The sequence below is a fragment of the Cygnus olor genome, chromosome 1 (genome assembly GCF_009769625.2).
Source record: "Cygnus olor isolate bCygOlo1 chromosome 1, bCygOlo1.pri.v2, whole genome shotgun sequence".
Lineage (NCBI taxonomy): Eukaryota > Metazoa > Chordata > Aves > Anseriformes > Anatidae > Cygnus > Cygnus olor.
Window position 1 is genome coordinate 181,010,976 of NC_049169.1, and position 19,406 is coordinate 181,030,381.

At 43.1% G+C, this 19,406-nt stretch overlaps 1 protein-coding gene across 1 annotated transcript; it reads right to left on the bottom strand.

The window, feature by feature from the left end:
- Window positions 1-3,980: 3,980 nt before the first annotated feature.
- Window positions 3,981-11,928, bottom strand: DLEU7 (deleted in lymphocytic leukemia 7). Its single transcript, XM_040569105.1, has 2 exons — window positions 11,446-11,928; window positions 3,981-4,187 (listed from the first exon to the last, which is right to left on the bottom strand). The coding sequence occupies exons 1-2, from the start codon at window positions 11,926-11,928 to the stop codon at window positions 3,981-3,983; spliced, it is 690 nt and encodes a 229-aa protein (XP_040425039.1).
- Between the last annotated feature and the right edge of the window lie 7,478 nt (window positions 11,929-19,406).

Here is a 19,406-nt window from a genome sequence, read left to right on the forward strand (position 1 = left end):
TTATTGCCTTACTATATATGTTTTCTATTTTCCTGGACTACTTTGCCTCATTTGTTAACCTGAGCCTCAAGTGCTGGGCATAATGGGAAAATGCTTGTATCAGAGAAAACCTATGATAAGTTCATGAGAGGTGTTTCTTTGCCAGTTCAGCTTCTTGCTCACTAATTTCCTGCTGTAGCAAGCATATCTCGTGCTTGAAACATGGCATGCAGGTGGGAAACATCCTGATCCTTCAGATGTTACTGCAGGAAAACCCATTAGAAAATGAGAGCCTGTGTTCAAGCAAGGGCTGCTCCCGTGAGTAGTGTTTGAGTCATCGAAGCCCGAGAGGACTGGCAAGGAGCAGGAAGCTGCTTCATCAGATGCCTTGTAGCAGGGGATGTAAATACATAACCCAGCCTAACAGGCTGGTTTTGTAGATCATATGCACAACAGTTGTGCTAAATCGAGTGGTGCCATTTGGAAAGCATGGCAGAAAAGGCGAGACACATATGGAAGGTTTTAAACACAGATGGGTATATGAAATCACAGAGGTGCAAGCAGTGTTCATTCACCATCAGAACACAAAGTTGAGTATCTTAGCATGAACAGTAAGCTTTCTGGGGTGGGTGTGACACACGAGCTGGTGACATAGCCCCCATTCCACAAGGACAGTTATTTCTGGGCAGCAGGTTCTTTTGCACCATCCTGGCTTCACGTTGGGGGGCAGGAAGAGACATTTCAGGCTATTCTTCCCAATGCTCTGATTTTCACTCACCGTGTAGCAAAGGCGATATTGCAGGGAGCAGCTCGCATCCTGCTTGAGTGCTGTTCACCATGCGGGGGTCCTCCACAAGGCCAGGCGAGCTGTGAATCCCCACCCCAGGGGCATGTCAGATGCAAATATCTCCTACCATGCTTCATCTCGATTAAGGTATGATGAAACGGGGCCTCGAGTCTCAATCGTGCCAAGGGGTAACATGATATAAACGTGCAGCTGCGCTGATCTCCTGAAAGGGGGTGGGTTGCACATTTTGCAATTAGGGTGAGTTAACTGTATGCATGCAGGCAGTTGCCACGGCTCAGCTGATGGGTGGTAACTTATTAAACTGCAGTAACGTGAGCACTTTGAGCCATGAAACCGTACTCAAAGTGTTTGCAGACTCAGGGCCTGAGAAACCATCGCCCTCTGGTTCAGTTGCACCATCGTCCTGAAGACAAGAAAAGGGTCTGAAAACCTGTGCTGTACAGTCAGATGCAAGATGAGGTTTCCCAAGGGACTCTTAAATTTCTAGCCAGAATTTCAAAGAATTTAACAGTGTTTTCTTTTTAAATGACCTTGACTCAAAATATTCATTTTAAGTGGGAATGTTTGGGAAAGAAAGAGTTCTGGAAATTTTCAGCATAAACAGTAATTCTTGTAAAATAACATGGAGAGTCATATTCAGAAGGCCTAAATTTCCCCTAAGTCTCTGGGTCTTGTGTTTCTTACCTGCTAGGGATCTTTACAGGCCTAGAGCCATCCAGAAGGGAACCTGTCCAATTTGGTGGAACTGTGGCCGGAGTATTTTTTTTTAGATGTAATGTGCTTTTAATATGTAGCACTTGCTAGTTTCTTAGAAGCTTGAAGAGAAAATTACCTGCCAAATGTTTTCATTCCTCTGTACTCGGTCATTAATTTTGTGCGTGCATGCATGTGACTGGGTAAAGGGAGTTGAAATCGTCCTTTTTTTTTATTATTCAGAGCCTTCCCCATGCCAACCCCGTTAGCAGTGCTGATGATGTGAGATTTGACCTTGAGAGCATAGCTCTAATTCTGGCCCTGCTAAGTCAATGGGATTTTGTTATTGATCTTCAGACCAGGACGCGGTGCTCTGGAGTGGATAGAAGTGAAGAGTGTAGAGAACCCTTGGGGAAGATTTTCTTTTAAATGACTTTTTAATGATGCTAGAGATAAAAATGTTTGTGTTTGGGGCTAATGCCCTGCTGAAGGAATGCAAACACAGTAATACGGGGCTGGTGCATGAGAGCAGATTGAGTCCTACTGGTAGAAACAACCGTAGAAAGCCAGAGAGAGACTTGCCTAAATGGTGGAAAATGAAGAAACAGCCCCTTGAAGCCAGTGTTGGTGGGTCAGGGCTCCAATGGGTGGCTGTCACACCAAAGGGGGGTGATGGCATCCCTCTGCAGAGCGCAGAGCAGGGGCACCTCAGGGATGAAGCTGCCTTCACCCAGGTTTCTTCTCCCAGCCTCTCTGCTGCCCACAAATCTCTCCTCCGAGGGGACAACGTGATAAAAATGGCCAAAAAGTTTATTTAGCTTATTTCACAGGACTTCTTCAGGCCTCTGTCCTTTTGCTGTGAAGGGTGGTGCCAATGACAGCAGATACCAATGCAGGAATGCATGTAACACCGTTGTGCGAACCCAGCCCAGAGCCCCTTTGTTTGTTTGCTGCCTGCTGTTGGGCTCTGTGTTGCCCTGGAGATCACAACATTTCAGCAAACACCACCGTATTCTGCACCAACAGAGCCCTTTTCCCCAGTTCCCTTGAGGGAAGGAGCTACATTTAAAAGAAAAAAAAAGAAAAAAGGAAAAAAAAAAAAAAAAAAGGAGATACCTGGTTCTGACCCAACCTTCACAGTTTTTCTTCCCATGTCTAAATGAATTCTGAGCTGCGACATCCCCCAAAATTTCAACCCGGGGCAGTTGTCTGCATTCACACTAAGAGCCAGTGAATAAGTGTTTTGAGGTAGCCTTAATTATAGCTGTGAGAATGACACCAGTGTAACATTTAAAGTGTGAACATAAAATATGGCAAATCAATCAGAGTATGGAACCACACTCGGAAAGTATTCAGCTGATGATGTTCATGATCACACATTAAAAAAAAAAAAAAAAAGAGAGAGAAAGAAAGAAAGAAAAAAAATCACATGTGGAAATTCACTCCTCTAGCCAATGGAAAGAGATACTTTTCTATCTCATAGTCTACAAAATTCCCTCACCTACTACCCAAATCACAGTTAAAAGGAGATTAATTTATCCCTTTGAAAAAAAAAATGTTTTACAAGCCGTTATTCCTGCTCAGCAATCACACAGACATTAAATCTTATTGCAGAAAGAGGGGGGAATGCCTCTTTTCAGCATTACAGCTGCAGCTGTTTGACAGCAGTAAGTGACTTCATAAACCCTCCTGATTTGGCAGTAGGAGAGCAGAATTTTATGCTGTCTGCTACACAGTCACAGGGGCTGAGAAAGCTCTGCAAAGCAATCTTCACAAATGTTTCACCTCAGTTTATAAATACCTTTGCTTCACCGTGTTAATGCCTCTTTTGCTTTGCTTTCCATTCACCTCCACTGGATCATCTACCAAGACCTTTTATGGCTTTAAAGCAATTGATCCCATAGGTCCCACATATTTTTTCTTCTTTTTTTCTTTTTCTTTTCTCAGTGGAAGATACCACACCTTCACCTTTCCATTGATTTGTTGGCTTTCTGTGGTAAAATGCAATAAAGATTTAGCAGGCTGTCTTTACTTGCAGCGTAAGCAGGCCGTATACCTTCTCGTGAAAGGGTCCGTAGTTACACCCTATATTTTCTCTGTCTCTACCAAGCATCCACTCCATTAATAATACCTTGGAAACACATTTGTCTGAGCTGTGATGAAAATATAGATTTTTAGTGGTTGTCATCTCAGCCTCTACCTTTCGGTCTTCATTTCGAGACCTTATTATTTAAGAAAGCATTCCTGATCTTCCAGAGCAACTTCTGGAGATGTTCCCAGCTCCCATTTATATGACTCGGGTATGAGTTTGATATAAGAAGGCTATTCAGTACTTTGCAGGAACGTCATATCCATTGGGAAGTCTCCACTGATGTGAAGTCAGCAGGAACTCTTGCTACGGTGAGATCTCCAAGATTCACCTTTCAAGTTATCTGTTATTTTTATGGGACTGTTACAGCTCACATGCATCACTTGTTCCTTGGCCAAACAGCCTGCTGCTTCACATTGCCAGGAGATTTTGCAGGATTTGTCTCAGAGCAGATCGGACTGGGATATAAGGTTCTGAGGGGAAAACTGCCAGTGACCAAATGAGTTTCTCAATGATGGTCTTCAAACACTGGTGTGCTTCATGCAGGTCCTTCTCAAATTGCTGTCCCTCTCTTTGTAAAGCCATACGACTACAGATGTTTCTAAACTCAATGCTGTCCTAAAAGCAAAACCAAAAAGAAGTGAGTGAAAAATAATGCTCCCCCAAGTTTTCTAGGCATGATTTTCTAGGCACAAACTTCCTAACCATGAATGTTCATCTCTGATTTAGTGTGAAACATCTTTAGTTTTGAGATACATGTAGTGTAACCATTAAATGCTGCTGCAAACTCTCTTGGCAGGAAGCCTTAGGTAGCAGTTTCACCTACTCACTTTTAAGGGTCATTTGTCTTCCCCAGGCGTCAGCAATTAAATTTTTCTTAGTTCTGTTTCTACCAGACAGAGCTTTAGTAGCTGTCCTCAGCAATTCAGCTCCCCATAACCTGACAGGCAAGGGTAGGACCTCAGGAAAATGCAATACCCAGATGTCTCTGGAGAGCCCCCAGTGGCTCCCAAGGGCACTTTGTGGCAGCAGCTCTCATTGAAGCACCGCTTCTGTGTGGTGTACCCCATCTGAGAGGTGGCTGGTATCCCCAGTGAGGCAGGTGACCCCAACGACCCTGCCAGTTGCACACCACGATGAAACAAGAAGGCTTCCCAGTCCCTCTAATGTAGCAGGGTGTGAGAAGTGCTGCTCGAACACCTGCACTTCCTGGGGCAAATGCATTCCTTTACCCATTTCAATGAACGTCACACTCTGCAACTCCTGGAAAGCCCTTCCTGCTCTGATTTAGAAAAAAAGCTAAGTGGAGCTGTTTTCCCCTGAAGGACCTGTAGTGCTGCTGGCTGTAGGATCTTGTCAGGCAGGGACAACCTTCTGCCTGCTGTTGAGAAGGGCCAATGTAGGTTCGTGAGCCCTATAAGGTGGTGTACAACTACTCCACGCATCTGCTAAAAGAAAAAACATCTCTCCCTACACCCATCTACTCCTACCCCTGCCTAAAAAGGGTAGGAGCAGGTGGCAAAAGCAGAGTTTTAACTCACAATGGTTCCGCAGCCTGGTTTGATCTAGGAAACGGCTGTGTCAGCATGGAGAGAGGAGCAGCTCAATGGTGAGAATGAACATTTGGAGGTGAAGAGGATGAAACATCTTCTGGCAGCAGGATCAGCCTCTGCCAGCCTAAGATGGACATGCAAATGTGGCCTTAGGCAGAGCCTGTGCCTTCACAAAGTCCCACGCACAATGAAGGTGTCTGGACAAACTGTAGGGGACAAGGGAACCTTCTCCCATAGCATGTGGTACCTCTTACCCCTTTTACTTGACGTATTTACTCTTATAGATAGTAGCAGCCTCTGCTTTTATCTGAGAGGAAATTGAGTTTTAATGTTTTTCTTAAAATTATGCAGGTTTAGACTTACTGTGGGTCTACCTTTGTTATTAAAAGAAACAAAGAAACCAGTTTCTTTGAAGGTGGAACTCCATTTCACCTAGACAATCCCAGCTTCATAATGGTAGCAGCAAAAAAGATTTGCAGTTGGAGGATGAAAATGTGGGTTAGCATTGAAAACAGTGCCACATGGCTGCCCCAGCCAGCAAACAGAAGGCATTCAGCATGGAAATATCTAAACTAGCCATCCAACACCATTCTTGGGCCCTTAGGTATTGTACCACAGCACTTGTGGGTCTGCTGTGGGCAAGGTGAACTCATCGCTTTGGTACGCCCCTGTGCTGAAAAGCCAGGGAGTCCTGAGTCAGGAGGTTAGCTGAAAAAAAGCAGCCTTTTTCACATATATTTCCAAAGTTTCCTTTTTCAGAAAGATTTTGATGTTTCCTTTGAAGGTCACCTTTCAAATCTGTTCTGTAAAGTTGCCTTAGGTATAAAATCCTTACTCAAATATATTAAAAGGTCAAATAAATTGTGCTAAGTAAACAAGCTAGCTTTGCTAGCTTTCGCAGGTGTCCAGCACATGGGAGCTATAGGATACATGACAGAGAATAAAAACTTGACTTATCTCTCTCCTTTCAGTGAAAACGGGCTGTAACTAACTGAAGCAAAAGTTTCAGACTAAAAATTCTTTCCGTTTTAACTTCAGGAAACAGGGCCCTTGTGAGCTGAACTGATAGAGAGCAGCAGTTCGTGTGGTATTTCGCCATTTAGGAGATGCTAACAGGAATATCTGCAGTGATTTGATTTTAAGTGTTTTCAATTGCAGGACAGGAGCGGATCCTCCCTGCAGCTTTCGTTTGTCAAGATCCATATGTTTAGACAGATGAGTTAATAAAGAACCTCCCCCAGAATAAAAACAGCAGGGCCTACTGGTTTCAAGGCTCTCTAATTTATGGCTTAAAATTTTCCACTGCTCTGGGTTTGTTTCATGCAGTTGTCACTCAGTGGTAGGCTGAAGTTTCAGGATGTTTCTGATGGCCCAACTTTTATTTTCGAACCTTAACGTAAAATTGATCCTATCCACCAACTTGCTTCAGGTTTATGAAGAGGCTGCTCTTATAAAGGCTCCTTTACAGAAGATACAAACTGCTTGTTTCCATCTTTTACTTTATTCTGAAACGCCAACCTGACCCATCAAACAGACTCCTACAGCTGGCTCTAACAGACAGCTGCCTTTTTCTTTAGCATGCTCAAATTTTAGACCCTGGCAGGCTGCCAACCCTCAACATTTTTGCTTAATCTCCGTGCACCCTGGTAGACAAAATTTCCACTGAGGACAGAGTGGCAGCGGTGGTGCCTTGCTCCAGGTGCTGGATGCTCTGCACAGTCAGCAGGCCAAAATTTGGGAGCTGGGGCTGGAGTGCCAGAGCTCCTAATGTCCATTCCTGGTAACTTGGTGCCTCCACCCCCACTGACCTATTTTATGTTTTTCTGGAATAATTTATCAGGATGGCTCAAATCCTGGAGGAATAAAATTCTCATTGAAAAAGTGATTCCTGCAGCGTCTCTTGGGTAAAAAGTCTGAGCCTGAGCTTCTTCCTGGAGACTCCGCACACAGTCAGCGGGGAGAGACAGGAATGGTTTATCTGACCTCCGATGCCTGTTTTGGGATGAAATGAAATTGGAAGTGACTCCTTCTCTGTGATGACTCTGAAGGGAACACGGCTTGAGCTTCTCAGAAAAGTTGCAGGGAAGCCTCTGAGAGACTGATGAGCCCCACCTCACGTCGGTACCCACCTCTCACCCCGTTTTCTAAAACAGTTGCAGTTGGAAGATTTCTCCTAAGATATGCACCACCAAAAAATGGTGGAGTCATTAATAATTTCTTGTAAAGTTACTATTTCTGTAGGAAAAATAATCCCCCAAGCCCCTGGTGTAGTTCATTCTGTGGTTTGCTGTTGTAAAGACTCTCTCTAACACAGCAGGTGCAGATGCATGCAGAGTGCAGCACTATCATATTAATAAAATGGAACCGCCTAGGCATATTTCCTCCGAGCTTCCAGAAAGATCTTGGAGGCAATTCCTCACTTGAAAAACTTCAGATCGTTCATTTGTCAGCATTTAAAAAAAATATCCACACAAACGAGTATTAATGCCTACAGCTTGCAAATAACTTTATGGAGGGTGAGGCAATTTTTTCCAGGATCAGCCTTCATATTAATTACTTTTAAAAATGAACGCTCAAAGCTATTAGGTCCAGGAACAACTTCATAATATCAGTGACTGCAAAATGAAAAACGTGCAGGCTGGCACATTTGTTCAATGTGTGGTGGCAAGCGAGGAGTCTGCTGCTGTTTTATGCGAATTCTAATGAAAGCAATTTATCTCATTTCCGTCACCCCTAAGCCATTATTTATGAATCAGTCTTCAGATCTCTCGCATAAGGAAGAACTAGTCACTGAGAACCGATCTCTGATTTGTATCAGGAAATCAGCAAGCAGAAAACAAGCTTATTAAGTACCGTTAGATATGGCATGTATTAACAGCCATCCCCTCCGTGTTCCTTCCCCAAAACATGCAGATCCCCTAGGTGAAGAGCCCTGTGCTCATGCTGTGCAGAGATGCTCAGCTGCACCAGACTTTGCTGGCTGCTCTGCCGGGGAGCATGATACCTCTGGGTTCACCTGTGGCCAGACACAGCGATGCCTGATGCTGTGCTGTTGTTTGGTCTGCACTGAACTTGGGGTTTCTCTTTTGCTCCCCGGGGATGGGTCTTGATACAGCAGGAAAACAGAGCAACTGGCACTGCTGCCTGCCTGTGGAAAGCTCGGCAGGGCTGCCTTCACGCCGCTGCTCAAGTCCCAGTGAAGCAACTTGCTCCCAGTACAAGCTAAGGGCCACTGGACTGACTTCACAGCAGCTGCACTGTTTCACCCCAATGTGAAATTTAGGACAAGGGGATTATGGTAAACGTGCAGGTCTGCTGATGCTGCCCCAGAGCCTGCCACCCTGACCTTCTCCTTCCACAGCCAGCAGAGAAGCAGCACTGCAGCACAGGGACAGTAGAAACTTGCACAGTCAGAAGTTTTTTTATTATCCTGCCCTGCCAATCTGGCACCTCTAAAGGACAGTATTTTCTTTTCCCCTTTAAAGAAAATACCATGACTGTTTTGCAAACGGGACGGCTATTTTAACTTCTTAGTATGATTTATATTCCACTCCCTGCTGGCTGCCATCAAGATTGGCCCAGTCCAATCCGCTACACATTTCTGATTTAGTACCATTCAAGCGACCCCTTGGTAACTCCAGTGAAGGAGACAGGATGTTATCAAAAAGCTGGAGTAATGCATAGCTGCACCTGAGCACAGCCAGGGCAAGCCGCACACTGCTATTTTGGGAAGCTTTTCTACCTTTTATTTTTCCTTTTCAAATGCACTCAAATTGCTGCTTAAAATACCAAATCTCTCCCTCCGTTAAAAAAGGCTGTTCTGTTCACCTTGGCAGCGTGTAATTACGGAAGAGAGAAAACGTGGACGTTATTACAGGGAGCCTTTGTGGAGGCAGAAGACACGAGGAGTTCCTTGTGGGTGCTGATGCCAGTAAAGAGCTGGTCAGGCAGTGGGGCGATGCGGTCATCTGTGTCCCGAGGCAGGGGGAAAGGGACCTCTTGCCCTCCCATCTTCACGCAGACAGCATGGCTAAGCAGACTCTTCGCGGTCGTACTGCATGCAAAATCAGTAATGACATGCTTGCTGTCACTAGTAAAGGATTTGCTCCAAATTCTTGAAAAGGTGTCACTTTTCATTAGAATGCCCACCTTTTAATTGCTAAGGACCAACAATGTCTAATGTACTGGGACACAGCAGACCGTATTTCCAATACTTACAGGCAATGGGCAATTTAAATGTTGTTCCTCCAGTTCCTTAAGTCTTCTGTTTTTTCAAACCTATGTCTATCTATTTTGGGGCCATTGTATAGAATGATTTTTTTTAACCAGTTCAGTTGATAAACCAATATCAGTACCATAAATCAATAAAAAACAACCAAGGAGCAACCCCAAAACAAATGAGAAACAGTAAAATCAGGATTGTCAAGAAGACCCAGAAAGAGGCATGAATATATCAAGAAACAAGAAGTACCAGGTACTGACTGCTAGCATGCATGATTATCTCTGAGCCATAAAACCAGAGCTTTCCTTCTAAAAACAGTGACTAGAAGGATATGTTACCATGGGCTTCCGTGTTGAAGGGATTCTGGCCAACTCATTGGCTAAGAGCTTATTTTTAAAGGCTTGTTTATCTGAATTTATGAAGAGGTTATAATATAAATGGATCCCTTGAAACCCAATTTGCTTCAAAATCAAATCTACAGTAGTGAAACTACTCGCAGCTAAGGGGTCAGTTATCCATAATGCAGAGTCTGTGTAAACCTAGTGCAAAATTGATGTAACCTTATTGTAAAAGGGAAGGGGAAAAAGTCCTGGAGCTCAATGGGTCATGATAATGGGTTTTCAGTGAAAAAAATATAAATTAACTTAACTTCGAGTGGAATAGGAAAACCAGAATCCAAAGTAAACTGTATTCCCAGTAGTATCTAAACACATACTTTCACAAAAGTAGTATTAAAGTAATTCTGGGAAAAAAGAGGAAGAAAATAAAATCTTCATTGAGATGGCTGCATTTCATAAATCCAGCATTTGCTTGTACAAAAACAAATGCCATCAGTCTTGTTTATTTTAAATTACAAGTAATGAAGAAGTCTTACTGGAAAATTGGTTTTACCGAAGTCCAACCTATCACTGTACCCTCATTTCTGAAAAGGGATATCTAACAGTTTTAGCTGATTTTTAACTCACTCATATACAGCTTCCAATATCACACCTTCCATCTGTAGGCGATTTGGACCCACATTTTCAAAGGTTGCTTCTGATTCTTGGTGGCTGGATAGTAAGTTGAGATAGCTTGGATTTGATTTTTCACAACAAAACTGGCTTTTCAACAAAGCCAGTCAGACTCTGTACATTGATCAAGCACCTGTGGAAACAGTGTCTGGCAATATCTCAAATTCATCACCAAAACTGAGAAGCCATAGCAAAGTTTTATTCACAAACGTTTATCCACCAGATAAGACTTTTTGGCTAATTCTTTGCTGCTTCCCTATCCCCCAGCTTTCCACACTGTGCTGGTCTGTGCTGGAAAGGTTAACATAAAAGTAAAAGATAGGTTTATCTGTAGCTTAACTGGCCCAGCAATTGGTGCCAACTACTAATGGGGTTTCTGTGGAATGCACCTCTGCTACCAAAAATTGGCGAAGAGCTGCCGTCTTGTTCTACATGGTACGCTCAAGATTCATCCAAAGGCAAGAGTTTTGGGGCATGACAAAGTAATTTGACTTAAAATGAGACACATCAGACTCCTTAACTAACCCCTAAACCCATCACTTGCAAGCTCATATCTAGGCTTTTTCTTGAATTTCCTCCTGGGTGAATATACATAATTATTGCATTTTTCAGAAAATTGTAGATTTTTTTTTTCAGGTAAATGTTCATTGGGTCTCACATGCTGCATGTATGGTGTATCATTATGGAACAGCCATGAGCTCTGCTGGTTGGTAATTTCACTTGCAAGCTACTGGTCATCGCTGCATCTTGTGGTGTTGGTTTTTGGCTCTTTTAGGAAAGAGGTTAAAACTAGCTTTTGAAAAAGCTCTAAGTAATCTTTCCAGGCTACTCAGCAAGTAAGCAAACTTCCATTCTGACAAGAAGTGTTTTGGACCCCCATGATGCAATTATATTGAACGATCAGTAGTTTTTTGACTGTATTGAAGGCTATAGGCTTAAATGAGAATTAATTGTCATGAAACTCTTCCAGTCCACATGGCAAGACCCAGCGCATGCAGTTATCAGTGCAGTCAACAGCCTTTCTGCAAAAAAAAAAACTTGGGGAAAAAAAAAAAAAAAAAAAAGATTTCTTCTGTGTCTCCCATACTTACTTTTGGGTGGAGAGGAAAAGGATGCTGCTGTATGAGAGGGAGCAAGAGGGTCTGCTCTACTTCTATGAGCCGGGAAGTCGCATCAACTACTCGGGACAGCTTGCTGCGCAAAGCCATCTCTCGAAGGGTCTCGTTCCTCACCAGCCGGGGCTGGGACAGCATGTGTGGCCTGGACTCACTCGGGCTGAGGGGAGTTAGGTCTCCACTCTCCTCTTCTTCCTCTGGAGTTTTCCCCAGGACTCTTCTCTCTTCTTTCAGCTCCCAAGCTTGGCCAAGCCTGGCTACATCCATCTCCCCTCCTGGGCTGTACCGAGCTGGGCCAGGCCTGCCAGTGCTGCTGGTTTGGGCCATGGAAGGCTGTGACAGACTGAGGGGAAGATGTGAGGCTGTGGCAGCCTCCCTGCCTCCCCACACCAGCTGGAGGGTGTGGAGAGCCCCTGCCTGGTGCTCAAGGGACTCGAGCAGAACAGCTGGGCCAACCATCACCTTCCCCTCCTAGCTCCAGGCCTGGCTGTGGCCTTTTAAACCCTGTTTGGCCCCTTCCCTCATCCTTATCTCTCACCCCGCAGTGGGTGGCCACTTGTCCTGTCCCGCCCTAGGCTCATTTTGGCAGTTTTTGGGAGGTTTGCGCATCCCTGGCCGGGTGCAGAGCGGGGCGCGGCGTAAATCTCCCCGCTGGCCTGGCCCGTTCAAGGTGTGGCCTCAGCCCTCTGAAGGCAGCGTTATAAAGCTGGGTGCTGAAGGATTTTACAATGTGCTTCAATGAGGAATTTAAAAGGGGAGCAAGGGCCAGAAGGAAAAGATTTCCTTTCAAACCCCCTCCTGGTTTCAGGGATGATCAGCATGGATCTGCTAGAGGCTCCTGCGTCCCACGCCAGATGCCTCCAAGTGACACCGACCACTGGAAATGCCCAGACTGGGTGTCCATTGAAACTTTTCAGGCTATCTTGGTTTTATTGCTATTATTACTCACAACCCCAAAATGCATCAAATGCATCCAAACCTGTCAGCCTGACAGTGCTGCATTTGGCACACAGGGAAAAAAAGAAATCTCAAGTAGGAAAACAGTGGGTTGGAAATGGGAAGGCTGAATGAGCCCCACCTGAAATAACTCCAAAAAAAGGCATTTCTGGCTTTGGCAAGTCAGCCAGAAGGATCCTATATGTTTTTGTATATGGTTCCCAGAGGATTTAAAACTGTAAGATTTGATGCTAAACCTATTTCTGTGCTGTGAAACCAGGGACAGCTGTACAAATATTTGCTGTTTTTAATTAAACCTAACATTGCTACTTCCTTGATTTAAGTTAGGTCAAAGGACTGGCAATTTTATGCTTTGATAGATGAAGAAAAACAGTTGTGGGTGTTGTGTTTTAGAAATATGGTATAAGAAGTCTGAGGGAAAAGGCCTCAGAGGCTATAATAGCTCTGCCCTTGTGCTTTCTTCTCAGAGATGTTTTCCTTGTCAAATATTTTGCCTTATCCATATAGCAACTGTTTCTACTGTAATTCTGATCATTACTTTTCCTTGAAAGACTTTTATCTAACTTTCCATTTGCTCTTGAATTAAGCTTTTGGTAGCATTCTCTCAGCTTTGTGTTCTTTATAAATTTAAACTAATCTGTTTTGTTGGGGAGAAATAAGGAGGGATGTGCTCAACCCCACTCTCTTTGGACCCCCTTACATCACCTAAGTCCCTCAGCAGAGCATCTCACAACTCCTGCTTCTCAGAGCAGGGTTTTACTGTCCCTGTCTCTTCAAAAATCAGATATATCAATCTTGTATCAATTCCAAAGACAAAGTAAATCAGTTTGGAGACCTATTTTTTGGTCACACAGTGAACACATCACAGCACCAGCATAGGACGAGCAGAGAAAAATTCTCCATTCAGCTCCATGACTGGTTTGCTGCTTGTCCTGAGGCTCTCCTGTCTCTCACTCTTCCACTACGGGAGCTGAGGATATTGATGCTGAATCCGGCAGTGACATGCTTGGGGACCCGCACAGTAAAAGAACCAGGTTTTAGAGTTCCTCAGGCGTTTAGAGGACAGCAAAAACAACTTAGAATCTTAGGAAACTTAGGAAATTCTCTCAAATAGTCTTTTTGTCAATAAATCCCAATGCATCAACATACACTATATGTTGGAAAATATCCATTTATATTGATATTCTGTTTTAAAAAGTCAGGAAGAAGTTTCTAAAAAGTCAAAATAAAGCAATTTATTTTTCTGTCTGCATTTAAGCCAAGGTGTAGACAAAAGACACCACGAAGAAATTAGGTAAGTGTTTTTTGCTTCATCCATATTTTGGTTTTCAGGTGTTTGGTTTTTTTTAGATTTTATTTTAGAGAAATTTTTGAGATTTCAACTTTTAATCCTCAGTGAAAATGTTAAAAATTTCTGTGGAAAATAGAAAAAAAACAAACAAAAAAAATTCTTGCCTTTGATAATTGATAACGAAGACTGGAAGGATTGTCCCTTCTACCTAGTTTAATATTATTTCTACTTTAAAAGTCATAAGCATCACTGTGTTAAGTGAAACTAGTATCATAGCGCTTAAAGATCCTTCAATATATTTTCAGTAAAGTTGTTTGTTATTATTACCAGTGTTAGTGTATTATATTACTACTACCAGCAGGTTTATGGTAGTATTAACATTGATTTTAAAAGATATTTTGCTTCTTTCCTAAAGGTATACACTTTATCTGTCAGTTAATAGACAGATGCCAATTGGTAGACCTCTGTTCCTTCTTACAGGGGACTGTCAGGCTGGACTCACAGCAGTGTGAGACCCATGTCAGGCAGTCAAACCAAATAACTGTGACTGAGGTAAAAGAGTAAAAGTAATTAAAGGTAACTGAAGGTACCTGTGAAAGGTACAGGAGAATGGAGAAGAGCTGACAGATCTGCTGTTTATCAGCTTGCTCACTTCCTGAATTCTAGAAATAGGGTTTTCTTAGTGGCTCAAAGTTTTGAGATGGATTAATATTTTATAAAGTTGTTGGGGTTTTTTTGGTATGTTTGTTTTGTTTTGTTTTGTTCTACTAAAACAAAAAGTAACTCCAAACCCTCCAACAAGCCCTTACCAGGAATTCTTTTAGAGAAACATTATACAGGCACAATTGCAAAAATGAGAAGTGGAAGTCTGTCTTTATTTCCAACATCTGCTTCCCTATCATTTCATTGTTTATCTACGTACCATGTGGAACCTTGAAGATATTGAGCCATCCATCAAGTAGAGAGTAAACCAAGAGGAGATATATCACAACTTAATGTTAAAGATATCATATGCTCTGACATCTACCTTCATTACCGCTAGTACCTCTCACCTCATAACTAAAACTATGGCAGAACGGGTCTGTTATCTGCTTTTAACAGGGTTCTGGTGTGTATCCATAAATCCAGAGGTTCTCTTCTTGACACTGACGCTGGCCCATCTGCTTTGCAAAGTATATTTGAAGGGGCAGAAATGGATGTAGAAGCTCCCCCCCTCCCCATTCTAATACATATAAGGAAAAGCCAAGTTTGTCCCTACTGTACTTTTGCTATAATTGAATGTATTTTTACAGTCAATGAGTTTTTCTCAATGAGTTAACCATCCTTTCAGAAAAATAAGATGAATAGCTGCTTATTTTAATCTGGCAACACTTTGAGCAAATACAGCATTTTTTCTGTCTCATATAGCTCAAGGCTAAAAACCGAAAGAGCAAGAAAACTCCTCTTCCCCTCCCCAACCCTTTTCAAAATGAAAGTCAAGTTTTTGTGGGATTCAGCACAATCCATGGGATTTATGTTGCACCTGTTGAATTCTCACAAGAAATATCAATTAAAACATTGTGACTTTGGAAGGAGCATAGGAAATCTGTGGGGAGACTCGAGCTCCATGGATTTTCTGCACCTGCAGCTGTCCCGCCTCAGTGCCTCTCTCGGGAAAGGGGGGCCATCGGGCCGGTGCCACGTGCCGCTCCATTTCCATCGGTGCAGGGGGAGAAGAGAAGCCCATTTCCCTGAGCTGCGCCTTGCTTGCTCTCTCTCTTGTTTGAGTTGGCACCTCCTGACAGTATTTGGATGATGAAGTCTTCCAGACAGAGCAGTGGAGTGTTCAGCCGCACAGCTTTGGGACACTCTCCAGTGGATGGGGCTGGCAGTCATGTTGAGCTTTGGGGCTGCAGGGGGGGGAGCAGGAGGCTGAGACCTTATAGTTCCAAACAGAAATTAAAACTGATAATCATTTTTAATGATCCTAAGTTGAGTTCATAAGCCTTTGTCCCTGGCTGGATTTAGTGATATTTACCAAGAATGGTTGGGTTCTGCATTGCTGCTGTTGTTTGCAAGTGGGATGGCCATGGGAGAGCAGGACCATAGGGAGCATGTGGGCTTAGGAGAAAATGCGTGGCCAGCAAATATGCCACATACATTCACAGAATGTGTTGATCTAACTTGTACTTGATTGGGTCCAAATTTTGTGCCTTATTTATTTATTTATTTATTTGTGTTAATTTGAATGTTGCTAAGGGGAACTCTAGACTGTTGTGGAGATAGAATAAACATTTATAAAAGTTATAAGCCCTTTAGTTTCAAGGCAAAATTCAACCAGTAACTCATGAGGATTAGGAAGAAATTTGTCTCTAGTGAGAAGGCAATTGCACTGTGTCCCTTCATCATACATCTTAGCTTTTCTTGGGAGAGTGCTGGCAGTCAGTATGGGCAGAGGAAGGATGTGTAGTCTGATCCACTGTGGCACAGGCCAGACCCATAAAGGATCCAGCTTTATAAAGTTCCCTGCTAAAATAAAAGTTTTTAAGGCATCTTCTACTGTTACCCACCATAGCGGAGGACGGGTTTTAACTCATCTCTTGCAGGTGTTGCCTCACTATAAGATGAAAAGCTGTTTGGGGAAATGCTGTATTCCTTCTGTTCAAGCTGGGCTAGCAGAGGATCCAGTGCCTCATGTAAAGAGCTCACAGAAGGCATCATGATTTTGTAGCCTTGTCATTCTGGGAAAAGTGGGTGCTGGACACCTGGCTGTGTCCAAGGGCTGTTTCGGCATTTCACAAACATTTTAATGGAATATATACAGTATCATGGGAACAAGGATTTGTAGCCCCCACAAGGGCAAAGCAAGTGAGACATTCCCATCTGCCAGGGGCTTCACTAACATCTCTCCTGTAAAACAACCCAAAAAGCTACCAGTTTTCTCCATCGTTATACAAAGCAGTGTGGAAGCTACTACTGCTGCCCCAGCATGGAGCTGCTGGGGGCTGTTCTACTGCTGTGCACAGCCCCATGAGTATTTAAGCAAAGGAATTCCTGGATATTGGATATTAATGCAGTTTAATAAGAAAGGCAATGAGAAAGTTTCCTGAGCAATTGCAGGTGCTCAGAAAGCTTTCAGACATGTAAAAGGTTCATGGATAACAAGCAGAGGCTGTCAGAGTGCAGTTTTGAGAGCAGGCATGTGAATTCTGCCATTTAAGTGTCAACTGCTGTGGCTGGATGTCGAGCCTAAGAACAGCTGTACTGGTTTGGATCACTGTACTGTGAGCCCGTATTCTTCTCCCAAAGTATCAGGGGATATCCTCTGAGTTTTTGTTTTTTCTGAATGAGGCTAATTCCCAGCACTTTGAGTGTGCTCGCCCTACAACTGCCCCCCAACAAAGCCACTTGTCTGCCTGAATTGTGGCAAGGGAGAGCCACCTTTACCATATAACCCAGACAAAAAGAAAACTGTGGCCACAAGGAGATACCTGTTGATGAATGAGAAAAGGCAAGTAAACTGTCAAACATTTCACAGCTTCTGAACTTTCTCATCTAGGGACATTTTCTGTGCCTCTGATTTTTATTTTTTTATTTATTTTTTAATAATTCACAGTGGATACCCCTCCAAGTTCTTGTCCACTCTCCCTTTAAACACATGTAAAATTGTTGCAGCCACAATGTCTTTCGGCAATGAATTTTGTGCCCACTTGCCACTTGAGGAATCACTTCTTTACATATGTTTTCAATGTGGCTTCCTTATGGCCCATCATTCTTGTACTGGAAGGGACAAATGAGTAGTTAATCCTTCTTCATGAAGCCAGGATTTTGTAGTTATCTATCACACCACCTCTTTTCCAGGCTGGAGAACCCAGGTCTGTGCAGTCATGGAAGCCATTTCATAACCTTGGTCAACCCTGATGCTCTTCTTTGAGCCTTTGCCATCCTGAGAAGAGGAGACCAGATAAAAAGGATTCAAGGAGATGGTGAACCCTGGATTTCAAGACATTCATAGCTGAAAGAGCCCTTCTGGTGTTACTGCTCCCTTCCAGCCTCTTCCCCTTCTGCTACTGGAGGTTGTGGCCCCTATAGAGGACCATCCCTTGTTCTGAAAGCATAAAGCCAGCACAAATCACTTATAAAATGACGAATACCTGAATCAGCGCAGCTGGCTTAGCAGTGGCGTGGCGGAGACAGCCCCCGTGGCCTGTTCTGCTGGCTCAGAGCTCTGCAGCTGAGGGCTGGGCACACCAGCTGGGCACTGGCTGCAACGTCTGCCACCAGCGCAGCTCCTCCTGCAGCCAGCACTTGACTAGACTTCAGTGTGTGTTCCTAGGATACAAACACAAAAATATTTTCACTTTCCTACGTGTCATTCGGGGCAGACGTTTTGCCCTCAGAACCAACCTTTTTATGTAACACCGACTGAACACACATTTCGCCTAAGCGGAGATACTTTGTTAGAAACAAATGTGCTTATAAGCATTTGGAAGCGTAAAGGTGATATTTATAAAGCAACCAGAACACCCACCACGCGCCGCATAAGCCAGTGAAAATAACAGCTGCCGTGGTTTATCAGCTTTAGAGCACCTCGGGAGCAGCGCAGAGAGCGGTTCATCTGCAGCGTGTCAGAGCTGAGCGCAGCTGACTAACGCACCGCTGGAGCTAAAGGCAGGCTAATCACATATAGACTGCAAGTAGATGGTAAAACGAGTCGCAGCTTTATGGCTTTTCAAATGCTTTCTCCTAATATCCACATCTGTACCGTGTTTGTGAGAGTAAAAGCAGTGAAAATTCCTGCAGGTCAAAATAACTTTATTCTTAAGAGTATACCTAGGGTGTTGTCTTCCCTCCGTCCCAGTGGTAAACATGTTGATGTTGGAGTAAAGGAAGGGCTGGTATTTTTCCTGGATGAGCGAAGTACAGCTTTATCATTCTGCATTAACTCTTTCAGGTACTGTCTATACTTTTTTTTTTTTAAATTACTAAGCTCTGTTCTGAATGTTTTGAGCCATAAAGGTGTTTTTTATTATTATTATTTTTAATTTTTATTATTATTTTTGAAACCACTAAGAATCCCGTGTAAAATCTGGGGAGTAAAATCTGGCAGGAACTGAATAAAATATGATTATATGAAGTGTCAGTTTTGTTCTCAGAAGAGTTTCCACTACAGAATCGCATTTTTATTTTTTTTTAATGTCCTAGGTCTTTGAAAAAGATTCAATTTGCATTTTCCTTAGGGGCAACTTCAGGTAAATTAACTGAGGCTGCATTTCAATAGACAATGCAAGTCGTCATAAAATGGCACTAGCATTGAAAGACACAATCCCATGTACACCCAACATTGTCTTGCATTCCCACTTCTGCATTACTTCCTCCCTTATAGCTGTGCAGTGAACTGGAGTGAGAAGCTGATTTGGTTTAAACTTACCCAGAAAAATAATAATAATAAAAAACTGAGTTCCAGAGTTCACACAGGAGGGTTGCTGTGAGGCAGGAACAAGTGACAGGGGACTGGGGATCCTTTTTCTTAGCAATATATTTGTCAATTTATAATGTCCATCAGGCTGCTGCCACAACTAACCCAATATTAGCGGTATGAATTTTAGCCAGAAATAAGTGGGAATAGTTATTTATTTATTAAAAATAAATAAAGAAAAGAAAAGAAAAAGATGAATAAATATAGCCCTGTATCTTTATAAGCAGGAAT

Coding starts and splice junctions, on each gene's coding strand:
- DLEU7 (XM_040569105.1), bottom strand. CDS start 11,928: ATGGTTGGCCCAGCTGTTCTGCTCGAGTCCCTTGAGCACCAGGCAGGG. Junction 4,188..11,445: donor CTTTTCCTCTCCACCCAAAA/GTAAGTATGGGA, acceptor TTTTGCTTTTAG/GACAGCATTGAGTTTAGAAA.